We start from the raw sequence: 24,004 nt of genomic DNA on the forward strand, positions 1-24,004 counted from the left end.
GCTGTAACATATAGCTGGAGATGCACTACACATTAATGAATCGGTAAGTATGACCCACTTGGCTTCATCTGTTGAGACATTTATAAAAAATCCTGGAAACAGACGTGTACATATCCCTAACCATAGCAGAGTATCGACCAGCGTGCACGATGGCATGTCGCTGAACAGGAGATGAAAACATTTGCACATTTGCAATCAAGTTGTGTAATCCTTCGTGGTCTTCCCCTCTGCATTAGCAGATAAAGAATAATACAACGTATCGCTATTGGTGCAATACTAGGCGGGGTTTTTTCTGTTTCTAACAAATAAGAAAGACTTTGCTGCTTTTTTACGTCAGTAATCCGTCACCGAGGATCTGAGCAGGTGAGCTGAAAGTGCACACCTGTCACTTATTAGCAGCCTGCTGATTCAAGCCCCGGCCTTCTTTTAATAAACGCGACCTACTTTCCTTTGCTGGATTTCCAAAGAACATGTAAGGAAATAACTTATCACTACCGGTTCATACAAACTTATCTCACTCAAATTCAGCGGATTTATATGCTTCTAATATTTCCAGGAACTCCTTACAATACTCGTTCGTCTTCTTCATCCTGGTGCCTCATGTCATATCGCTCGGTGAGTTTGGTTGCTGAGGTAAAATGGTGAAAATAAAACGTGACATCTGGAGGTATTCTCATCGACTTTCTTCCAGGACGCTGCAACGATATTTCCTTCTCGTTGTGTTGGATGAGCAAAGGGAATGATCTGGACAGGTAAACGTGATTCATAGATTTGCATAATCTCCCCCTGTGCTGTTCAGAGAGCTCAGGACAAATGTAAAAGGGATGAAATAAGTATTTAGTTTCTTAAATAAGTTAGTAGTACAGAGGTTTTAACATGAAAAATATGCGTTAGGTACCTTAATTAAAAGTACCTGTATTTACAGAACTGCATACATTATGATCAAATAATTCTTAATGTTTGTTTATTAAAGTTTAATGTAACAAATGTTTTTAAGGTCACTACAACCTCAAGAATTCATACACCAATGACAAAACTTCCCACTATTACATTAGAACTACTCAACTGAAGTAACTGAGTAAATATACTATGTTTAGTTTTGATCAAAGAGGTCTAATGAGCTTAGCCAAGATGACTTACTGTATTAGATGATAAAGAGAATGGCTTGTTAAAACTTCAAATGTGACCAGATCATGTTATGCTGCCCATGTCTGAATAAGGGTGACGATAAACAGGCAGCTATTAATCAGTCATATGGAATGATCATGTAATATACGGGAGAAAATGAGGTGTACTGTTTCCCATTCTTTAAGGAAAAATGGAGACATATGGCTCAATGGCACATCATTAAAATCCATCAGAAAGGTGGGCAAAGTGACTTCTGTGACTCTGTCGCCGGGTGTTGAAAACCAGCTAACCCTCCAATATGGTGGCTCTGTCCAGGCATGGACTCTAACAGTTCCACAAAGCCCACGTAAGCAACATACCTTCTTAATCCCAATTTAATTTGACACCCCAACCTCTTGTTTAATGTTACTTTAAATGTGTTTACCTCACCCCAAGGTATAAAGTTTACTAAAATCAGAGGCCGAAAGCAGCCACTACAACATCCAACAAATGCCACTAAGGTACTTTTGACAACAACTTTTACACAGATGAGTGGTTATGTTAGATTTCATGCACAGTCCACCTCACTGCATAGTTTGATTGCTGTTGGGATCTGATCGTTCCTCAGGATTTCCTCAAGTTGTTGAGTCCCACTGAAGTGTTTGCATGTGAAAATGGAACAGTATACTTCCAACAGGAGGAAAATTTCTTCCTTGCTTTGGGTGAGTGTCGTTCCTATAGTTGCACTTTAGACAGCAAAACTGGGAAGTCACCTGAACCAGCTATGAAATGGTCCTTAGCAACAGAATTGCATAAAACCACAGGGTGTTATTTATATATGGATGGTTGTTTCCTAATTTTTATACCCTGTATTTATAATAAACTGGTAAAAGATGCCAATTTTGTCATTTAACTATTAGCAAGAAGGTAAGTGACCATTACTGATGTTGAATATTCAGGAAAGGTTCTAGTCTCTTCTGCCTTGCATTGATGTTTGCTGCTAACTTAATCCAACCAGTATCTAACTTTTAGAGTTGATATTTAAGTAGTTTGGAGACCACGTGACCTGTAGCTAGGCTACCCTAGCGTGGATATCATTGAAGTAAATGCTTTTCACCTCTACTCGAGCACTCAAAGCTCTTCATACAACATGTGTTTTTCACCTGTTCTATCTAACATTTGCACTCCAGCGAATGCATTGGAGGGTAACCTGGGCTTCAGTACCCAAGGATACTTAGGCATACAGACTGGAGCAGCCAGTGATCAAACCACCAACCTTCCAAATAGTAGATGACCTGCTCTACCTCCTGAGCTACAGCCACCCAGTTGTGCTGTAAAAATGTTTACCATTCAAACTATTATGATGATTAAGATGAACGTGTGCGTTACTGCTGCAGTTTTCTGCATCTTTAAAACTATTTTTTCTCCTCAGGTCACACAATGCGCCTCGCTTTCAAACTGGTGTCCCGCAGTCCCTCCATGTTGCTGGTTTCCTGGGAGAGGAATCAACCAGATGTCATCTATAGTCACAATGTGACTTTGTACCATGTTGAACTAGGCTCCTATAACACGCATACTTTGGATGTTACCACTCACAACCACTACCGCTTCTCTGCTCTGGACCCCTGCACCCTCTACATGGCCTGTGTAGAGATTGCAGACACTCTCTCCTTAGCATGCCTCTCTACTATTACTGGTATGGGCTAATGAGTGATGTTTAGTTAAATTAAAGTACATTTGCAAAGGTTAAAGGCCTTAAATTCACATAACAACCTCTAGATGGCGCCAACTATGATTTTTAACCTCAAAGCTTTTTGGGGTTTTTTTTGTTTTGTTTTAAATGACACTGCTATCAGTTGTTTTCAACACATGCTAAAACTGCTGCTGTAGCTCTTGTTCTGTTTCTTGTCAGATCCAGATGTTCCAGAGAACTTTGAGGTTACATCATGGAACAGCAGCAGCATATCTTTATCCTGGGACTGCCCTGTGAACAGCAAGTACTCGGTCTTCCTTCTCACTGCCTTCTACCTCAACGGTACAAACCACATCACAGACGAGGTCTCGTTTTGGCACAAAGATAACTTTGAGGTCAGCTTGTCTGACCTGCAGCCCTGCAGCAGAGTGAAGTTTGGCCTACAGACTGTTTGCCAGGCAGGAATCGAGTCCCGCTACAGCAAGATGGTCCTGAATGACGGAAACTCTTGTATGTGACTCACAAACACACTGTTTGGATTTGAACCTATGTAGCAGTTTGACAGAGTTTACCTGCTTTAATTTATGAACCACTCACATTTTTGACCATACTGGCACTCGCTTATCTCCCTATAGAATAGCATTTTTAAATTTAAAACTTCATGCAGAGAAGCTATTAGTTATCCTTCAGTGAAAGCCCCTCTGCTTCTCCCTCAGTCCATTCCAACATTGAGGACTTGCGTCAAACATTGTTTGGCCCCACCAACTACACCCTGAGCTGGGAGGTGAGGAACACCTCTTCCATCTCCATGTTCAGAGTGTTTCATGAAGGTGTGCTGCAGGGTACTACTCTCATGAACAGCTACACTGTGAGGGGGCTGCTGCCATGCCAACAGTACCAGGCCAGGGTGGAGGCACTTTGTGGAGATGGTGTGCTCATGAGTGCTAAGACGGTCACAGCACAAACGGGTAAAACATGACCTGTGTGCGTTGGCCAGCCAAGTTGTGTAACTGGTGGTGTTTGGCATTTAATAATGTAACTACTTTTAGTGTTAATGGGATTAATGAAATTAAATATTGAATTATAAGTATAATTATATTGTAAACTGGTAGTTGCCATACATTACTGAATTTAAATTTGGTGTCAATTCACGACAGCTGTCTCAGGATGGTTCAGTAAGTCAGCTAAAGACATGTTTGCTTTATTAGCTTCTCTCTATTTTCACTGTCAACTTATCTTACTGCTGCTATTTGTAACATGTTGGGCTTCATATGTATGATGTTATTTCCTTGTCTTTGTGTCCTCTGTATTGATTCTGCATGTGAATCCAGGACCTCGCGGTGTGTCTGAGCTGACGTACCACTCTAATGACTCTACTGCTGTGTGGACCCCTAGTAGCCCACAGCAGCACGCTGTGGGCTTCATATATGAGCTGTCCCTGAAGAACGGCACCACCATCAACAGCAGCCGTGTGTCAGTCACAAAGCTACGCCTCCTAGGGCTGGAAGAAGGGAAAACTTATGTTCTCAATGTGTGGGAAGAATGTGACAACCAGCTGGAGTCTGAACATTCGCATTTGTTTTTCATGGCAGCCAATTCATCTACAGAGCTCCATGTGAGGGCTGGTGGACCTGCTCACGACATGGGTTGGTTTGACATACCTTTATTTCAATAGTCTTTGATGTAAACCTTTACCCACTGTTCCCATTTCCTGGTGTCTTTAGAACTAGAGTTAGATTATGACAACATGGGTCTCACAGTGGTTGTACCTTGGAAACTGCCTGAGGATCTAGACAACGGCACATCAGAAGCTAAAGATAAAATAGAGGAGATCTTCAACAACAAGGTGAGCAAAACATCAAAAATTTAAATCAGCAGCTATGGACTAAAAATATCTGTAATCGGCTCGTCTTAATTTTATACAATTCTGTATAAAAAGTGAAAACCCAGCTAAAAATATCTCCCACTCTTCTACATCTAATGTTAGCTAGGGTGCTTAGTGAGAGGGAAAAACCTTAAGATGACAGATCTGAGCGTGCTAATTTACCTGCTAATAGTAGCTCTGTTTCCACAGTGCAGTGATCTCAGAGTAGTGAAAAAAGGTCAGCAATACCTTGTTTAGCTCACTAGACTCCCATCGGTCTCATATTTGGAAGTAGGTGAAGTTGTGCCAGAAATTTTTGCTTTTATGTTTTAATATCAATTTTTAGCTTTCAGGTTTGAGATGTTCATATTTAAAAGCTGGCAGACTGCAAGTTGCCATACATGAGTAACCTCACTCTCTATGCTTGCTATTCTATTTAAACTTTAAAACTTATAATCAAGGTTTTTAGTTTCTTATGAAGATTACTGAATTTAAGGTTGGTTTTTTTTGTTTGTTTTTAATTTATGATGACTTGCCAAGTTGAAACTTTGTATTGTCCTCCAGCTGCAGGAGCTATTGAAAGATAAGCCAGTTCGGATAAAGTTGGACTCTTTTGAACCTGCAGATGAGCCAGGCAAAACTGAGATTTTCTTCACGGCTTTTGATGCCTCCCAAACTAAAGAAAATGTGCCCGTACCTATTGAAGATCTTCTGTATTACACTGGCTCTCTAAATGCCACCAACATCACTGTTAAAGGTGGAGTCATTTACTGGGATGGTAAGTGTTGGTAAAAAGCTGGCTCAGCCCTTGCCAGTTAAAACCTTCATCTTTTTAGTGGAATTTTATTTTCTTTGCTTGCCTGCTTGTTTGTTAGGTCCAGACCTGTGTGCTTCCAAACAGCCTTTATGTTCTCACAATTCTCTGTGCATCAACACTCTGGGCTCATATTCTTGTGTATGCCAGCATGGTTACTATGACGTCAGCTCTGTGACTGAGCGTGCTCCAGCTTCACATCCAGTCTGCCAAGGTACAGAGACCTCTCATCAATCTCTTAAACCTATGTATTGTATTTTAAAAGCTGATCCTTTAAAAAAAAAAAAAAATGCTTGTGTAGTAGTACAGCTGCGGTGTTGTTTTTTTTGTTTTGTTTTGTTTTTTTGACCCTCGATTTCAAACAGAAAAAGGTCTCTTCAGCCGGTGTCTGGATAAATTGATGGCTGGTGTAATAGCAAAGCCCTACCTACATTCTCGCATGGGAGGAGCAGTTGCAGTGAAGCTGAATGATGGTCGCTGCATTGTGAATGAGAGTGAGACACTGTACTACTTCCGTACCTCACGAAAAGTCTCTGAATGTGGAACTGAGAAGCAGGTGAGTAACTAAGCTCAGCAAGAAGCTCCGAAAGGTTTGTTTGCCAGACAGATTTCTTACCAATATTAAAAAAATATCTGTTAGTTTTCACTCAGTATCCTAAGTTGTCACCCTAGCATACATCGGTGACCTCTGAATATTTGCCTCGACAGGATTGATTACACAGTATTATGTGATATGCATGTCATGCCACAGGTGAGGGATGGAAAGATTTTGTATTTTTGTACAGTCCTAGTGATCTTTGTTTTGGAAGGCAAAAACATGGTGGGTGCCACTGCCTACTTCATGACTGGATATTTGCTGGATAATTAATGAATCATAGTCTGCATAAAGCATCCTGAGTCCTATAATCTTATTTCAACAATAGTCTGAAAATTGTTGCTCACCAATTGATATCATGTATACTCAAATTAGGGTTTGTTTTCCCAACTTGAACGTATCTGTTTAGCTGTGTGCAGTCAAATTAGCTGAGTTTTACAATAATGGAAAATCTACCTGCTGTACTTGTATGCGCAGTTTTTTTTTCTTTCTTTTTCTTTTTTACTCCTTCCCCTCATACTTGTGGTTTGAGTTTTTTTTTCTGTTTGTCGGTTTTGTCTAGGTTAACAAAACTCACATCAACTTCCAGAATACTCTGAGTGTCACTTTGACCAAAGGGCAGATGATCAGCAGGCGGGACCTAAAAGTGGTGTGGAAGTGTGTTTACCCACGACATTATGTCCGCAATGCTCAAGTCAGCGTGGATATGGAATGGTGAGATTCATCAAATCCCAGTGTTTGTAGGAATATTCATACATTTACCAGTTTGGGGTTTAAGTAAATGCAACCTCACAGAAACTACAAAACATATTGGACTACATTATATACAAAAATTAAGCCAAAATGCAGAAGCAATGTGTGAAAACACTGTTAATGTTTCCATAGGGATTAAAAAAGTAAGACAACAGCAGCAAAGTTTGTTTCTCAAAGATCAATATAATCTTCATGATCCTTGAGCATTGCTCCCTTTTGATCAGTGGGAGCAATTTGAAGTCTTCAATATCACAAATGGAAAGCATTCAAGATGTTTGCATATCTTCTCAGGAGTAGAATCTGTAACAAATTTGCCCCAAGGTCACACTGCAGTGTTCAGAAACTGCAAAACACCCAAGAGCTGCATTTCAGACTCTACAGGCCTCAAAGTTCAGAACAGTACAGTTAGGGGGGGAAAGGCTGAGCAGATATGACTTGTTCAGCCTTTTTTTTCTTTCTTTTTTTTTTTTTTAATATGGAAGCATGGATTATGTTTACAAAACTCTTAGAACCAACTGCAAGACTTTAGACAGATGAAACCAAAGTGTGGATGTTTTGCCATAATGTACACCCTTTGGAAGGTTGGTGATTTTGTCTAGTTATGTAGCCACAGGACCCGAGCACCTTGCAGTCATTGAGTTGAGCATACATTCCTTACCAAATTATTGTAAAGACAAATATGAAGCCAAAAGTTTTACCAAAAAATGTCTGTTATTCCAGTTAAAATCATGATGTGTCTGAATATTTGTTCCCCCGAGGCATCCAAAATATGTGTTTTGTTGGCCTTAGATGAGAAACTCATTGCAATGAAGGTGGAGGGGGGTAGTAGTAATCTTTAATGTAGGATGAGGAATACTGGAATACGTTTAAATTAAGAGGCTAAACCTGTTGGGAATGCTGTGGTAGTGCTTTCACGGGCTGTGCATGAACAAATCCATGCAAACTTCAGTGAAGTGAGGCAGGTGTGCTTTCTTTTTATCATAATGTACTGTAAATCAGGGCAACATGAAAGAAAATGACTTCTTAATTGCCCCTTGGGGATAAATAAAGTCTCTCTGATCCTGATTCAGCTCTCTGACTCTCTGCTTGCAGGCTCACTTCCATGACCTTGGTGGAGTTTAACTCGTCAGTGCACCTGGGCCTGAAAATGACCTTGTACAGGGATGAGTCTTACACAAACAGTTACAGGGATGCCATAACCCTGGAACTCGAGGACACACTGTTCTTCCAGGTGGCTCTGGAGACAAACGGCTCTTTTGCTGTAGACCTGCTCCTGCAGGTGAAGTCGTGCTGGACAACTGAGAGCATCGACCCTCACGACCCTACCCAGGGTGTTCTTTTGCAAGATGGGTATTCATGAAATCTCTCTGTAGAGAACTGACGTTTTATGTTTGACAACTAGGATCCATTGCTGAGCATGCAGCTGGCAATGAATGGGCTAGACTTTGAACATACCAAATACCTATTCCTCCTTTTTTTTTTTTTTTTTTTTTTTTTTTTTAATTATTTGAATAAAACTTTTTAAAACTGTATGTAGATAGATAGATATATCTCAAGCTTTCTCCAAGTTGCTCTGTTAAGTCTGGTTCCTCTGTGCCCACAGACTTAATGACTTTCAGAAGATACATTTTGAAAGGTTAGGATTGCTAAATGGAACCATACGCTTATGTTTCTTCCTTGTTGCATATGCCTTTCAGTTGTCCCATTGACCCCACTTTCCACTGGCTGTCTGTGAACGGTCTGGCACATGGAAGCAGGTTTTCCATTCAGATGTTCAACATGCCTAAGAAGTTACCTCTTTACTTCCACTGCCTGGCCAGCATATGTGGACATGATGAAGACTGTCGACTGGTAAAATGGCCAATTGTTTCAAGCTTGAGATGCACTTGGTAAAATAATGTAGTTCATCCATTTGATGTAAGTGTCTGGCTACAGGTTACTCAGACAAAAGGGACGAACAGGTGGGAACATTGTCTTGTTTTTGCCCCCACTCTGATTGTGTCTTGGCATGCAACAACTACTGCACGTGTATGTCACTGCATGTCAGTCGCAGTGCATTTTGTTTCCTGCTTGGCTGTAATTATACTGAAACGACATTCATATAGTCATGGCTGTAAGTTTTGACAGGTTGTTTTTCATGCACTTTGCCACTTCAGTTTTTATTTGGAGTAGGACTCTTATTTTAGTTTGGTTTCTATGAATAGAGGAAAAATATCTTTTTTTGTAAGTTTCCAAACATTTATTGTGGAACATTTAGTTTGGATATTTTGCCAAATAAGGCCACAATGAGATTCAGCCAAATCCCATTTTGCGGTGGTCAGCTTTGCACTTGGATTTGATATCAGCTGTTGAAATCTTTAAAGTGTCGGTACACTCTGAAGACAAGAGCTCAAAGCTTTTTGGTTACAAAAACCTACAGGTACATGAAATTCCCTTAGGTGACCATTATTGCTCATTTAACATGCTGCTCTGTGGTTCAGTTAGATTTGTGTTAAATCTATTTACCTTATTCTATCCAGATTTCAGAAGTTGTTGTTTTTTTTGTGTTTCTGCATGAATCTAAAGTTGACTCTCATTCTGTTGCAGAAATGCACTGGCAAGCAGCGCACAAAGAGGTCCGTGAGTCAAATGGAGAGTGAGGGGAAGCAAGCTGCTGTCGTGTCTGCTGGACCTTTGATTGTCAACACAAGAGTGAAGTCAGCTACACCGTCTTACTGTAAGCTTGTCAAGGGATCATTCAGTTAGTTCAAATTTAAGACTGAACTCTTAAAAGAATCTGCATCTGCTTCCATAACCATTCTTAGATTACAATGCATCAATGCATTTCTGTTGTTAGTTTTTTGTTTTGTTTTAACTTCAATTCTACTTGGTTCATATAAAAAAGGCAGTCCTGATATAGACTGTCACTGATCTTACTGTGCATGTGTGTAGCTGTGTGTATTGTGAATACAGGGGTGATGAAATGAACCTATATCCATCTCTTTCCAGGGGCAGAGTACATGACTGTAATCGCCATTGTGGCTGGATCAATAGGCTTTCTGGGAGTAACGGTGCTCTCAGTGAGTGCTACTAAAGCAATCATGACTTACTATGAACAGCTACGGCCCCAATAAAGTGTCTGAAACAGTATGTGTAACTTGTTGTTTTCTGCTGTAAACTCTCGGACTGTTTCTCAATTCTCAAGTACCCGAGTTTGTACTTGTTCTCGCTAATAAGTTCGCACGCGAGTGTGGACTTCCCAGGAATGCAGCGTGATCATTTTACAATTGGAACGACAGTGTACTTGATGACGTCTCCGTTCCAGAGTTTTTACTGCCTTCCCCTCTTACTTTAACTGTGATTAATATTTGCAATGGAAATTACACATGACATGAGCAAATTATACATGATGTAGTAGTTTGTTTGTTTTGTTTTTTTTATTGTTTTTTAAGAAAAACAAAAGTATCTTAAGAACTTTGGCAAAATTCACTTTTACATGTCATGTTTCATAATGTCTAACTAGAAAAATTTGTCAGATGAATGTTTTGGTGTATTTCAGCCCATGAAATTTTTCACCAAAGATTTTAGCAATTCTAAAAATTCAATTCAAACTATTCAGCTATTAGCATTCACACTGCATTTTTGACAGGAAATGCATTTTATATACCAGTTTCAGTTACTGTTGTTCATATGTTAACAGAATGGGTTGAAATTGTATTAAATGAATACCATCAATGTGTTATGTTACTGGACTACACTTACTGGACTTGTGGAAGTATTTTGAGAACCATAAGAGACACTTACAAATTGAAAGAAAAAAAATCTTGAATATAGATGGAGACTCGTGTAGAAATATGAATGAGTTTATAAAACTGGATTTCTGTCATGGTGTGTTGTGACAGGCAGGTAGTAGGACCCAAACACAGGACTCTTACGTGGAATGAAACTTAAATTGGCAGCTTTTATTGCTGGAAAAACATTTTCATTAGGGATAAATGTCACAAAAAAAGAAAACTCAAAACTCATATAGCAACTCAACTGGACTCCAGAAACTAAAAACTAAGAAACAAGAACTAGGAAAACAAATCAGGAACTATGAACAAGAATTAAGTAAAGAACACGAAGGGGAAAAAAACACCCAGCCCACTGAAAACTTAAGAAACCCCAAAATCATGAACAACAATCATCAAGGAACATATTTACATATTTACAGTTACTGGAACACCAACACTGGGTCACAGTTTCAATGTCAGTTGGTGTCCTTTGGTCTGCAACAACAGCAGAACAGACTTCTCAGTCTTTTGAAGAAGCCCTTTTTCTTCTTCTTAATCTGAAGGTCTTTGCACTTCATACTGGATTCGGGTTCAGGAAAAGGTTCCTCACAGGGAACATCAGGAACTGGCCCAATTTCCGAACGAGATCCTTTGATCTTATGCTCTTCGCCTTTAACACTGGATTTGGACTCGGCATAGGGTTCCTCACGGGGAACGTCAGCCACTGCCACACTTTCTGAAAGACCACCTTCAATCGTACGGTCTTCAGCCTTCAGACTAGAGGAACTTTCAGAAAGAAGTTCCTCACAGGGAACGTCAGGCTCTTGCACACTTTCGGAAAGAGCTCCTTCGATGGTAAGGTCTTGAAACCTCAGACTGGATGCCCTTTCAGCAAGAAGTTCCTCACAGGGAACGTCAGGCTCTTGCACACTTTCGGAAAGAGCTCCTTCGATGGTAAGGTCTTGAAACCTCAGACTGGATGCCCTTTCAGCAAGAAGTTCCTCACAGGGAACGTCAGGCTCTGGAACACTTTCTGAAAAAGATCCTTCGGCTGGTGGAACATTTGCCATTGAAAGACCGTCAGAGGAGCGCTCTCCATTTGTGTTCTTCACATCAGGAAGACTTGAAGGGGGCTCAAAGATTTTACATATCCGGATCATTGCTACATCAGCAATGGTCTTCAGCAACACTGGTGCAAAGTTTGCAACTTTGATAGACAGAATTTCTTGAGGAAATTTCTGTCTAATCTCCGTCAGGATGCTGTCGACCATATCGTCTCGGATGGAGCGGGTCAAGATGGCCTGTGTTTCCATCGCCGTGACACTCCTGGAGACACGATCTAAAGTGGCCTTGGTGACACTCGTGGAGAGGATACTTAGACTCTGGGAGGCCATGTTTAGGAGGGGACGAGGAGGAAGCTCCCAGAAGCCCTGGAGAACGCGGGGAACTACCTCGATCACGACCTCCTGCGCGGTGAGCAGTTTGATGTTATGCTGTTCCTGCTGCTTCTCTTTTAGGATTTCAACGTAATCCTTCACCACGCTGAGGAGTTTAGGTGCTCTGTAGAAAAACATGATAAGAGTTATCTGTTAAACATATTCAAAGCATCATTTAAATATTGAAACACTGTAGCTGGACTGTTAACCCTGTAACCGTCTTTGTATCATACATGAGTTTCTGAGACCTCGATCTCATCAACATGATCAATACTTGCTATAATTTCTAAATGTTGTGGACAAAACTCTTTTTTTGACTAAAGTTAACATTGTCGTTAACAAAAAGTTGCCAAAAACACCCAGTGTATCAAATGTGATACAAAAAATAAATACATAATAAAAGTAAATCATACACAACATGACATAGCAAAGAACTAATTTGTGGCTTTTGTTTAAAGGGTTAATAAACATCTCAGCTCCAAAGAATCTGAATTTTCTGGCTATTTTTTGATGGGTTGGGTCTTACAGGGTTAATAACTGTATATTACATGTGACTCACTGAAATTTAGGAGGTACGGCCTCTGGGAACTGAAGAAGCATTCTGGCTTGAAATTCAACGTCCCTCATTTTATTGCTGACGTTCACCGCCCACACCTGAAACAGAAAACACATTTACAGTGCGCTTATGTTTAAAGGTTATGTGAACATAATGAAAAAAAAGTCTTGTGGGTTTTCTCGTCTTACCAGCCTTAGAAGAGGTTTGGCTTCCTCTTCTTCAAAATCCTCTAATTCAAACTGCCACAGCCTTCAAAAGAAAGCAAAGCAGAGGTTTTCTCTCAGCATTTACACGTCATCACAAACAGACTTTCAGGTGTGACAGTAACTCACTGCTCTCTGAGTGTCTCCCTGCTCTTCTCCACCAAAAGATCTCTCAGATCTTCAGCAGTGAGGTTCGGTGGAATTAGATCTTCCTGCTGAAGTCTGAGAAACTCCGTCATAATCGCAATCTAAAAGTAAAGGAGACATTTAATCACCACCACTCTCAGGTCCTCAGAAATGACCTAATATTTTCTGTCAGCTTTGGTTTGCATGAATCTGGGTCTAACCTGAGTCCTGTAGCCCGGAAGATACCAGCAGATCTTTACAGCAGTTTCATAAATCGGTGTGTTGAACAACACCTGTCAAAGAAATAGCAATTTAGTCATTGTTACTTAAAATGATTCTCAGTTTGTCAACTTTTAAAACGACATCAAATTCTTCAAATTATTGAAATGCAGTAAAAGCAAAAACGTCACATACCCTGATAGGTTTATAGATTCCTTGACTTGATTCCATTTCGACGTTTTCAAATCACAGTCGGGAAGAAAAACTTTAACTGCTCTCCAACGATGGCGTACGGGGGGATCTGGACCTGAAAATGCTCTCAGCTCGGTGGTCTCGCACAGATGAGCTCTTCTGACAGTCTGATGTTTATTTATGAATGCAGAATTTCTTGAGCAGTCACCATGGAAACTTGATGCAGCTTCATGTTATTAAATTAAAAGTAAACACTGTGTATTTTGCACTACATTCCACTAAACTTATCATATAAGTAAATAAAGTGTGGGTTAGGTCCCTCCTGTGAAAAGAGCCACACAAACCGATGGATCAGAAAAGACAAAGTCAACCTACAGCATGCCTTTTCATATTATGTGCCTGCTTATCTCCATTTCTTTACAGTAGATGGGAACTTTTGCAGTAAAGCAATGGCTTACAAAACAGTGGACTGTGGACTAATGCAGACATCTGAAGCCTGACAGCAGCTGGTATATACACAGCTTTGGATAAACTGGCCCTTTAAACAGCCCAGAGGAAGAAGAGACCTCTGCGTTATCAGTAGAGCCTAAAGCCAGAAGCACAATAATAATAATACTATTAATATTATTTTTTATAGCAATAATACCCCAAATAATTAAGTCATTAACTACTAGGACGCCTACTGACATGTTTTCTTAGTTACTCATATTTAGAGAGGCCACATTCGTCATGCTTCACAGGAGGTCAGGAGTGACCGATGAAAGTGATGCTACATTAGAGTCTGTCTCTGGACTGGTTGTTTGCTGCTCTATGAGTTCAGCAGGAGGAGGTGAACCCACAGCTGGGAGCGGTTCTCTAGTGGGTTCAGTATTATACTTGTGTTCATCCTGGTCTGAACCTGGTCAGAAGAACTGACTACACTTTTGAAAATTGATTGATTGATTGATTGAATCTTTATTTTGAACATGTTGAAAAAGTACAACAAAATAGAATTAAAAGAGACAAATGAACAAAGCAAAACAAAAGGAAAACGAGCAACCACAACTCCAAATAACGTTCATGTTCAAAAAGGAGCAGGAAGAAGCATAAGCTTATTTAATCCCACCCCTTTTCCACTATCTAGTATCAATAGAATACCTCCTTGCAATTACATTATATGTTATGTGTAATTTTTTTTTTTTAATATATATATACATATATGTTTCTATCTATCCATACATACGTATATACACATACGCACATATACACATTTTCAATAACCCCATTAACACCTCAAGGATACACAACCTACAAATATATATATATACCCATACCAGCATACCCGTGCACCCGCACACACATGAAAATGTTAGACAAGAACACCCTATCAAATCTCTACCTTTTCCCTGTACCCTGTAAAAACCATATCCTTAAACCGCTTTTTAAACTGCGCCATGCTTGGACATTGCTTCATATCTTTACTTAGTCTGTTCCACATTCAATACTAGTCCCACATTTATAAAAGGTAACCACAAACAGTCTACAACGGTTGTTTTCTCTCCACCAAAGCAAATTTGTTTGAAGAGCTTTTTGTAACTTCACTTCTCCAAAAAGCAAATAAAGAGAATAAACAAAAAATTACTGAACGACCGTCAGAATTACCAGAGCTAACGTAGATCGGTTTATGCACTTGAGTCAGGAGGGATAAGAAAAGTGCCTGAATTGACTGCAATCTGCAATCTACTGACATCTAATGGTGAGATTTAAACACATGATAACTTTAATGATACTTGAAAATAGGCCAGGATCTGCACTGCTTCAGCCTGAGCCTGTTCAGTCAGCACAGTCTGTGTAATATGTGAATATTAATAAATATGACTTTTCCTTCCTTTTCCATAAAAAGGGATGTCTCACGTGCTCACTGCAGTTAAAGTAGTCTTACTAGAAATATTAAGACACAAATGGCAGTAATACTTTATAAAAGGCCTAATGACTAAAATCAGGTAACTTAGGTACAGCTGCTCAACTGCTCATTAAGACAAATCAGCCAGTCACATGACTGGAAATCGATGCATTTACAGTAGGCATGCAGACCTAGTCATGATGACCCTCCGAAGGTCAAACTTACTACCTTTAGGTGACTGAATGACATAAGACAGCAACGTGCAGGTATTTGTAATTTTTCTGCGACCTCTATCTCTGTGTTTGATCATCAGTCTGCAAAGGCAATGTGTTTTTTGGTACTCTGAAAAATGTACACATGTACTCTGCATACAGCAACAGAGCACTGATCTTTCCTGCCATTTCACATTTGTTGTGCTTAGAGTGCAATATAAGATTTTCCATTTATAATAGGTTCAAGGTTCTTTATTTGTCACATTCATAGTTATACAAGTATAACACACAGTGAAATGTAACCTGACACGCTCCTCGATATGTGCAAAAATGGGGGGGGGGGAAGAACATTATATATATATAGTATATACATTAGGTGAATGTGCAGTAGTAGCAGCAAGCAGGTGAATTCTGTACATTAATAAGAATAGACAATCTGACTATTTTACAGAATAGACAATATAAACATATTTAAAATTAAAGGAATTTGAAATGTACATTGTGCCTGGGTTTAGAGTGTCTGGAAGAGAGTCCTGTCTCAGTCAATTATAGATGATGTGAGAGGGCGGGTGTGTGTGTTTAGGGCCCGGATGGCTTGGGGATAGAAGCTCCTCTTGAGTCTCTCTGTCCTTGCCCGGATGATGCGGAACCTTCTACCAGATTGCAGAAGTTGGAACAGTTTGTTGCCAGGATGGGACGGGTCCTTCAGTATCTGCGCTGCTCTAGTCCGGCATCTCCTGGTGTAGGTGTCCTGAAGCGGGGGGAGAGCAATCCTGCAGCAGCGTTCAGCTGTACGGATCACTCTCTGGAGAGCTTTTTGGTCCTTAACACAGCTGTTCCCAAACCACGATGTCATGTTCTGTGTGAGGATGCTCTCCACAGCGCCTGTATAGAAAATCCTGAGGATCTTTTAATATGTTCCATACTTAACCTTTTTGGAGACTTTTATGTTGTTTGGCAGGATAATGGCATCACATTGAATTTTAGGTGTTAAAAATACACAGTGACTGATTTTCATGTCAACAAGTAAATAAATATTCTGATGAAGAGCCACTAAAGGAAGCTTTTGGAATAACTCTCAGCAGTAATGTGGGCGTGAAATAGTTGGTAGACATGTTATTAACCCTATGAGAAAAATCTTTAGTTCTATTCAGGTACAGAGACTTATTTAGACTACAGGAAACAGTTGTATTCAAATACTGTCAAAATATTGTCAAAATGCTATAGTGGTGATCAGTGACTGCCTTTTTAAAGTGACTGCAAATATTGTGGAACAGATTCATAGTGTTTAATTGCTTGTGTGCCGGATGTATTAAACACGAAAAACAGGAGCTGCAGAAACCCAGTAATGCTGAAGACACATGCAAGGAATCTATCTGTGTGTTTGCATCTGTGTGTCAGAGTGTGTGTGTATGTTTTTACCTTTAATTTGGGACACACACACACACACACACACACACACACACACACAGAATGCCTACAGCATTCACACAGTAAGCTTCATACAGTTAAGCACAATCACTACATGACAGAAACACAAGCTTAATCGCTCTATCATTAAAAATTGTATTCACGTTTGCCTGAATAAAAACAAACAGGTGAGATGTTAGAAAGCTTTTATTTTTATTTTAGTAGACGCTCCAGGTTGCACCAGGAAGAGTACTGTACGTCACTTCCGTTTCTTCTCAGCAATGGCGTCCTCCACAGCCAGTGACGGCGTGAGTGAGGAGCAAACGGGGAAAAAATCGAAAAAGATTAAAAGCCAAGGTGAGTTTGATTGTTTCGCGTCAGATGAGGTTAAGTGACACCAGCGAGCCGTCCCGCGTGAAGAACAGTATTGTTTCCCAGCTTTAGACGACGGCTGCGAGGCATGCTGGAGTTCTGCTAGCATGGCGGCTCTCGCATTGTAAACAGATTGGTTTGGTGAGTGCAGTTACCCTCACTCGCTAAATGGTCGCATCAAGAAAAATAACCCGAACATTTACTTTTCACATACTTAAGCTGACAAGTGTTTCCTGACGCCGGGCAGCTAGCTATTACCTGCCGGGATTCAAACACGTTTCCAAAGTCTGCAGACTGAGTCGCCTCAGCCAGGGGAACACGTCGATGATGAGAATTTCAAACGTGTATTATTTTAGTCAGTGGACCGTTCTCCGCGTTCCTTCAGTATATCTTTTCAATATTCTGTCTCTAACTCACACTCTATTCCCTTTGCTTAAGTATACCTCGTGTTGGTAGTCTATGCCTTCGTTGTAGTAACGTGACTTCACGTGCGTCCTGCAGTGGATGAATCCGAACTCCTGACAGTTCCCGATGGATGGAAGGAGCCACTGTTCACCAAAGAGGATAACCCCCGCGGTTTGCTGGAGGAGAGTAGCTTTGCCACCCTCTTCCCCAAGTACAGGGAGGCCTACTTGAAAGAGTGCTGGCCTCTGGTGGAGAAGGCTTTAGGAGAGGTGGTGAGTCAGAATAAGCTGCTTGCACTGAACACAGATGATAATACTTGTCTGTCAGCTGTATCTCAATTATAATGTAGCTCTATGGAGGAACTCAACCTTCTTTTTTTTTTTTTACCACTTTCTTTAGTCTAATCAGGTTGTATGCTATCTTGTATTAATGTATACATATAGTGCATATAAAGTCTGTACTCCCCTGTTAACAGATTTACAATGTAAAAAAGGTTCCAGGATAAATTATTTCAGGGTTTAAAATTTTTATTGTGACCTATCACCTGTAAGGTCAAATGAAAAAACACTGAAATCTTGTAAGCGGAGGAATAGAAATGAGAAATTCAGCACTAGTGGTCCAAATGTGTTAGTTTTGTGTTCTTTTACCCGGCCAAATCGCTACAATAACATATGCTGACCACACAACCTCTCAGGAGCAGGCACCATGTTTTCTGTGAATCTGTTATTTACGCCATGTTTTAAGTGCAGCACAAATTTTTGGTTCTACATTTTAACCATCTAATGTCAAAGAAAGCCTGCTGTTGTTGACATACCTTCGTTATATTGTCATCCCTCTAGTCGTCCCCATAGTCATTCAGTTAAAATCATATCTGAGCTCTGGGCTTTTCCCAAACAATATCTTTCTATTGGAGGTGATTATTATTATTTTTTATTTGGAGATATGTTTTGGATGAGTGTATTGAAATGTGAAATTCCTCCCCACCTGCCTTCTGCCAGGTGCATGAGGGTGTTGTGCAAAAGCAGACTGTTATTTTGGGGCTGTTCATAGATTACTGCTTAGACTCTGGTTTGGACAGACTGGGATTCCCTTTTAATTTGTCTGTTGTGCTTCCTTCCCCATTCTCGGCGGTGTAACACACCTTACCACATAGCCCAGGCATATGAAGAATACAGAGATAGTCATGACACATAGCACACAATCAATACTGGTGAAGTATATGGAGCTCCTTTTAGTATTTCTGCAGTGATCTTGGAAGCCTCCTGGATCAGGTTTTTCATGCTTTTTTCCCATTAGTGTTTTGGTAATGTCACTGTTTTGCCATGGTTTCGTCCCCCTTTGATGGCTGTCTTCATTGTGCTCCAGGGAATGTTTAATGCCTTGGAAATTGTGGAATGTGTCACTGTTTAAAGGTGCCCACGACACCTTTAAACAGTGAGATTTCTTTGATGCTTTGTAAGCTCTTTGTATCTTTCAGCAAAGGCCACGGTCCACAGTGTCAGAAAGTCCTACAGCTGAACTATATTTTTGAATTCATTTTGAACATTGCCACATCCCCAGTTATTATCACACATTATTTTGGTTTTATTTCTCTCCTCTGTAACATTTTCTTCCAGTTAAGTGTGAAGTTGGCTCTTACATTGGCAGCTTTACGAGGCTGAATTGCCGACCTGAGCTGTTCACATACTGAATCATTTGTTGTTGTTCTCAGCACATTAAACCTTCTTTGGACCTAATAGAAGGCAGCATGACAGTCTGCACCACTAAGAAGACCTTTGACCCTTATGCCATTGTGAGAGCCAGAGATCTTATTAAGCTGCTGGCGAGGAGTGTGTCATTTGAACAGGTAACACTACTGTGCCAGTTTGCGGCATGCACAACATGTAGATTTCATCCTTTAATGTTTTCGAGTATGTGTGTGATTGCTGTCACTAAGCACTCAGTGATGCAGACTTTTTGATACCTCAGTGATGTGTTGTTGCCTCCAGGCTGTAAGAATATTACAGGATGACATTGCCTGTGACATCATCAAAATTGGCACTATGGTGAGGAGTAGAGAGCGGTTTGTGAAGCGAAGGCAGCGGCTCATTGGCCCCAAAGGCTCCACCCTAAAGGTAAGTCTCACACCAGAGTCCAGCTTTCTGAGGTCTTTCTGTCTGAAGTTAATCATGGCTTCCACAGAGTGTTGTGATGGATGTTAGGAAAAAGTAAGAGAATCCAATTTGTTTCTAAATCATGAATTGTGCATCTGTGTCACTGATTTTCACCAATCTGCAATGTAAACAAGTCTCAGTGTTGCGTACTTTTGAATCAATGTCAGTAGGTGGCAGCATTTATCAGCCCATGTGTCTTTGCAACTCTCGTTAACAGATGATTTCTTTTGAAGTTCTGTCTGTGTGCTTCATGTTGCCTGTTTCTTCTCTGCAGGCACTGGAATTACTGACCAACTGCTATGTGATGGTGCAGGGGAACACGGTGTCTGCACTGGGACCCTACAGCGGATTAAAGGAGGTAAGACTGTCAATAATGGGTGACTAAACATAATAAGATCAGTTGTATTAATGAAAAGGTGCCTACGCTGACTACTTTAGTGTGTTTGTTTATCCTGTGACATCAGGGTATACAGAACCTCCTGACAGCTAAACATCTGAGCCCACTGTGTGGGTTCATGCGTGAGAGTAAAAGACAGAAGTTGTTGGTGTAATACAAACGCCCTTCAGTTTGGATTTAGCTAAACCTGATGGAGAGGTGAACTGTTACTGTAATGAGGCAAAGCATTTATGATTTTCCTTTTCAAAACTTGTTCTTCTGCCTCTGCTTTTCAGGTTCGTAAAGTGGTGTTGGACACCATGAAGAACATTCATCCCATTTACAACATCAAGGTATGTTCAAACTGCTGCAGAAACAATAGTCAGAGTGAAACTGTGCGCTGCATTTATGCCCAGTGATGATGTTTTCCATCCTTGTTCTTGATTTCCTGACTGAAGTCCATCTCTCTGGGTTTGCACGCCAAGGTTGGCTCAGCCCAGAGCTGAGGGCATGAAAGAGCATGCTTCACAGAGCTGACTATTTAAAATAGGACTTGCTGTTTTGTATGAGTCACAGAATGTTATTTAAATTGCCTAACCAGTAGTTACAGCTTACAGCACTGTGCAAAAGTCTTTAGCCAGCCATCATTTTAATATATTTTACTTCCATGGAGCCAGACTTTCTTGTAAAAGTGTGAATAGTAGCTCTACATTTTTTTTCATTGGGTCTTTTCTTCCCTCATTCATTTACAGTCGAGGTACCTGATCATTTTCATAGGAATGTTTTTCCAATATTTTACAACAGAAAAATATTCCTCCTGAACAGAACATCAAAGGGAGCCTGTTGAGCTGGTTCAGGCATCAACATAATGCCTCCTTGAAAACCTTCTAACTGAAGTATTCCAGGCTTTGAAGAAGCTATTCTTAAGGGAAATTTAACTGGGAAAAAGGCTTAAATTACACAAGCCCTGAACTAAAAATCAGTGTCAACAGGTCTGATGGATTGAAACTCTAAATGTTCCTGTTCGTATTAGAGGTTAGGACAGAGATACAACAGTGAGTTTCCAGCGTCTGTAAAACACACTGGAGGTTCTGTCGTGGTTTCAGTGGTGGAGGTCTCGTCAAAATTGGTGGAATTCTGATTGCAGGAAAATACCATCAGATTCTGAGCTGTCATGCAATACCATCTGGAAGACATGACAGTGAGCTCAAACTCACTGCCAATGCAGTAAAAGTAGAGCTGGGCGATAGAACGATAACGATATGTATTGCAAAATAACTTTTTCTCGATAGAAAAATTAAACTATTGCGATAGACCTCGCCGCTCTTGTCCTCTTAAAAAAAAAAAAAAAAAAACAGCCAATCCAAATTATAAGTAGCGCAGAGCCGAACCAATCACAGCCGCAGCGTCACGTCACGTGACTTGTTACGTACAGCACAAGTGCCAAGCTGCACATGTGTATTTGTTTGGGAAGCAGCCAGCCGCCGTGCCGCCCAGATAATGGAGGAAATGAGTGCGCCGACTAGAGAAACATCAACCGAGAGCGTGACCGAAGGTTACCGAAGAGAACACAGATGAACAGATGATGTTCCAACGCCGGAGAGATTGTCAAACGGAAGAGCCAGAGAAGTTCCGTAGTGTGAAGGTATTTCTGCTATTTCAAGTCTGACAAAAACAGAGCAGCGGGCACTGTAAATGTGCCGAAAGCAAGTCTGGAAATACAATAAAGCGGTGCAGCTCAGTCTCTGACTGGAAGCGCTAATTCGTCATTCGGCTTTTGTCAGACTAAAGTAACTGTTAAAACTGTTTGAAAAGCTCAGCTATACAACAAGGAGAGATGGAGAATTTCTTTTTGGTTCTCAGTTTATTTGATATTGACAAAAGTTAGTCAATTTTGTCTCTTCTTCTGTAAAACAAACTAAGATTTATTTTTAGAATTAATATTTTGTTTCTAAGTGGAATTGACAGTTTAGTCTGTTTCGTTTGTTCTATTCTGAAACTTAAACGCTTTAGCGGCGCCTTTTGTGTAGTTTGCAATATTTGCCTTTATTTATCTGAAAAAGTCTCATGTTCCTTAAGTACATCTACCCTGTTGAACTTATTATGGGAAATAAATATTTAAATCAAAACAAGCTGCTGATTATTTCACATTTTACTTGTGAGCAACGGCACATTTAAACCTTACAAATATAGTTATTTGGCTTATATCGTGATATATATCGTTATCGCCTGAAATGAAAAAAACATATCGTGATATGAAAAAATCTTATATCGCCCAGCTCTAGTTTAGAGCATATCTGATGGAAAAGCAGATCAGTGTTATTCAAACTGTGTGGGATCATCTTGTGAACAGAACGAAAGAAGAGCCTTGGAATTTCCTCTGAGACGTTGACTTGTTGGAAATGTTCTTTGGTTTCACTTTATGTTCTGTATTTCCATTTATGTTTGCACATTTCAGTAAATCCCTCCACTTACCGCTGCACTTATTTCCCAGTTTTCTAGCAAAAAACGAAATAAGCGACTTTTGCACAGTACAGTCTTTAATAAAACAGCATTTTACTGCAGTCACTACATAAGGTGTAAATATACAACATGACCAAAGTATTGCATCTTTATAACTGTTGTTCTGCCCCTCCATCACCACCACCCACGGCTGCAACCATCAGACTCTGATGATCAAACGGGAGCTGTCCAAAGACCCCGAACTGCGGATGCAAAACTGGGAGCGCTTTCTGCCCAAGTTCCGACACAAGAATCTTGCCAAGCGCAAGGAACCCAAGAAGAAGAGCGTGAAGAAGGAGTACACCCCGTTCCCTCCTCCACAGCCAGAGAGCAAGGTCAGGGGAAGCATGTTTGAAGAATTTCAGTGTTTCTAATGTATAACAAACACACACAGCCGCTGAGACTAAATTGCATGTTGAGGCAATTTAAAGTACGTTTCAAATATGTGGACTTCCTATGCAGGTTGACCAGGAGCTGGCCACAGGAGAATTCTTCCTGCGGGAGAGTGTGAAGAAAAGGAAGAAGATGGAAGAAATCAAGGTGAGAATTTATGGTGGCTTTGTCTCTTTTGGTTTTCTTCAGGCTGCTTTTGAGTGTCAGTGGCAGCAACCAAGCATTGTGTAACGTCGCCTTTGTAAACTTACTTCCTCTTTTTAGGTGAAACACGCCACCGCACTGACCAAGAAGCAAGAAGAGCGGAACAAAGCCTTCATTCCTCCTAAAGAGAAGCCTCTGATGAAGAAGACTGCTAAAGGTAGAAATATTAAAACAGATCTCAGAACCTAGCAGTGACAAATTAAAGGAAAATCCTGGATTCTTGAGCACTTGGTATAGCTTTGCCCTTAATTTGTCCATTCTTGTCTCATCTAACAATGTATCCACAGCTCCTACAGAAGGCAAGCTGGACATCGAAGCTATAAAGGACAAAGTAAAAAAAGCCAAAACAAAGAAACTGGGTGCTCCACCATTAAACCCTGCACCTCCCACCAGCAGCACCACTGAAAAGAAGAAGAAGAAGAGCAACAAAGCGAAAAGCAAAGGCTAACTGTGCACTGTTCCCTGTGCTGTGGTACTTGTTGGACAGAGAAAAGACTCTGAGCTCACAGCAAGAAGAATTTCAGTGAATGTGTAGAGCGTGGATCAAGATGATGCTTCGTCTGTCTTGACTTTCCTTTTTACAGTGTTACACAGTGACGGGAATGTGTTGTTTTTTTCCTTCTGTTTGACTCGCTTGCTATTAATTATTTCCAGAAAAAAGAAGAGGAACAAAATTGTTGTAAAATTAAAGGAGTTATTTTTTCTTTTTTAAATAAACTAGGTCTTGTTTTCTTACATTTCCCTTAATTTCCATTTTTGCTGTGTTACCATAAATGTCCAGTCTC

The 24,004-nt window shown here is 40.4% G+C and overlaps 3 protein-coding genes across 3 annotated transcripts; 2 read left to right on the plus strand and 1 right to left on the minus strand.

The window, feature by feature from the left end:
* Positions 1-23: 23 nt before the first annotated feature.
* LOC146370009 (uncharacterized) lies at positions 24-10,522 on the plus strand. Its single transcript, XM_084909493.1, has 19 exons — positions 24-472; positions 557-615; positions 692-752; positions 1,314-1,474; positions 1,564-1,628; positions 1,736-1,829; positions 2,540-2,803; positions 3,020-3,310; positions 3,517-3,768; positions 4,132-4,446; positions 4,525-4,646; positions 5,229-5,442; positions 5,540-5,692; positions 5,844-6,034; positions 6,636-6,787; positions 7,919-8,176; positions 8,524-8,677; positions 9,413-9,542; positions 9,815-10,522. Coding segments are annotated over exons 1-19 (3,063 nt in total). The 5' UTR covers positions 24-470; the 3' UTR covers positions 9,940-10,522.
* A 268-nt stretch (positions 10,523-10,790) lies between these two features.
* Positions 10,791-13,462, minus strand: LOC146370010 (uncharacterized). Its single transcript, XM_084909514.1, has 6 exons — positions 13,314-13,462; positions 13,121-13,192; positions 12,903-13,021; positions 12,759-12,819; positions 12,574-12,668; positions 10,791-12,138 (listed from the first exon to the last, which is right to left on the minus strand). Exons 1-6 carry the CDS (start codon positions 13,347-13,349, stop codon positions 11,055-11,057), a joined length of 1,467 nt encoding a protein of 488 aa, XP_084765640.1. The 5' UTR covers positions 13,350-13,462; the 3' UTR covers positions 10,791-11,054.
* Positions 13,463-17,048: 3,586 nt separating this feature from the next.
* Positions 17,049-23,956, plus strand: krr1 (KRR1 small subunit processome component homolog). Its single transcript, XM_084909507.1, has 10 exons — positions 17,049-17,171; positions 17,688-17,863; positions 19,303-19,437; positions 19,580-19,705; positions 20,019-20,102; positions 20,417-20,473; positions 22,787-22,957; positions 23,085-23,162; positions 23,280-23,376; positions 23,507-23,956. The coding sequence occupies exons 1-10, from the start codon at positions 17,096-17,098 to the stop codon at positions 23,665-23,667; spliced, it is 1,161 nt and encodes a 386-aa protein (XP_084765633.1). The 5' UTR covers positions 17,049-17,095; the 3' UTR covers positions 23,668-23,956.
* The last annotated feature ends 48 nt before the right edge of the window (positions 23,957-24,004 follow it).

This window comes from Perissodus microlepis, chromosome 17 (genome assembly GCF_051167445.1).
Source record: "Perissodus microlepis isolate ML-2025 ecotype Zambia chromosome 17, ASM5116744v1, whole genome shotgun sequence".
Taxonomy (NCBI): domain Eukaryota; kingdom Metazoa; phylum Chordata; class Actinopteri; order Cichliformes; family Cichlidae; genus Perissodus; species Perissodus microlepis.

Excerpts from the sequence above, each read along its gene's own strand:
- LOC146370009 (XM_084909493.1), top strand. Across the intron at positions 2,804-3,019 it reads ATGCCTCTCTACTATTACTG|ATCCAGATGTTCCAGAGAAC; the intron begins GTATGGGCTAAT and ends GTTTCTTGTCAG. Across the intron at positions 3,769-4,131 it reads GACGGTCACAGCACAAACGG|GACCTCGCGGTGTGTCTGAG; the intron begins GTAAAACATGAC and ends ATGTGAATCCAG.
- LOC146370010 (XM_084909514.1), bottom strand. The coding sequence starts at position 13,349 with ATGGAATCAAGTCAAGGAATCTATAAACCTATCAGG. Across the intron at positions 12,820-12,902 it reads AGGGAGACACTCAGAGAGCA|GCTGTGGCAGTTTGAATTAG; the intron begins GTGAGTTACTGT and ends TTTCTTTTGAAG. Across the intron at positions 12,669-12,758 it reads CCAAACCTCTTCTAAGGCTG|GTGTGGGCGGTGAACGTCAG; the intron begins GTAAGACGAGAA and ends TTTCTGTTTCAG.
- krr1 (XM_084909507.1), top strand. The coding sequence starts at position 17,096 with ATGGCGTCCTCCACAGCCAGTGACGGCGTGAGTGAGGAGCAAACGGGG. Across the intron at positions 17,864-19,302 it reads AGAAGGCTTTAGGAGAGGTG|CACATTAAACCTTCTTTGGA; the intron begins GTGAGTCAGAAT and ends TGTTGTTCTCAG. Across the intron at positions 22,958-23,084 it reads CTCCACAGCCAGAGAGCAAG|GTTGACCAGGAGCTGGCCAC; the intron begins GTCAGGGGAAGC and ends CTTCCTATGCAG.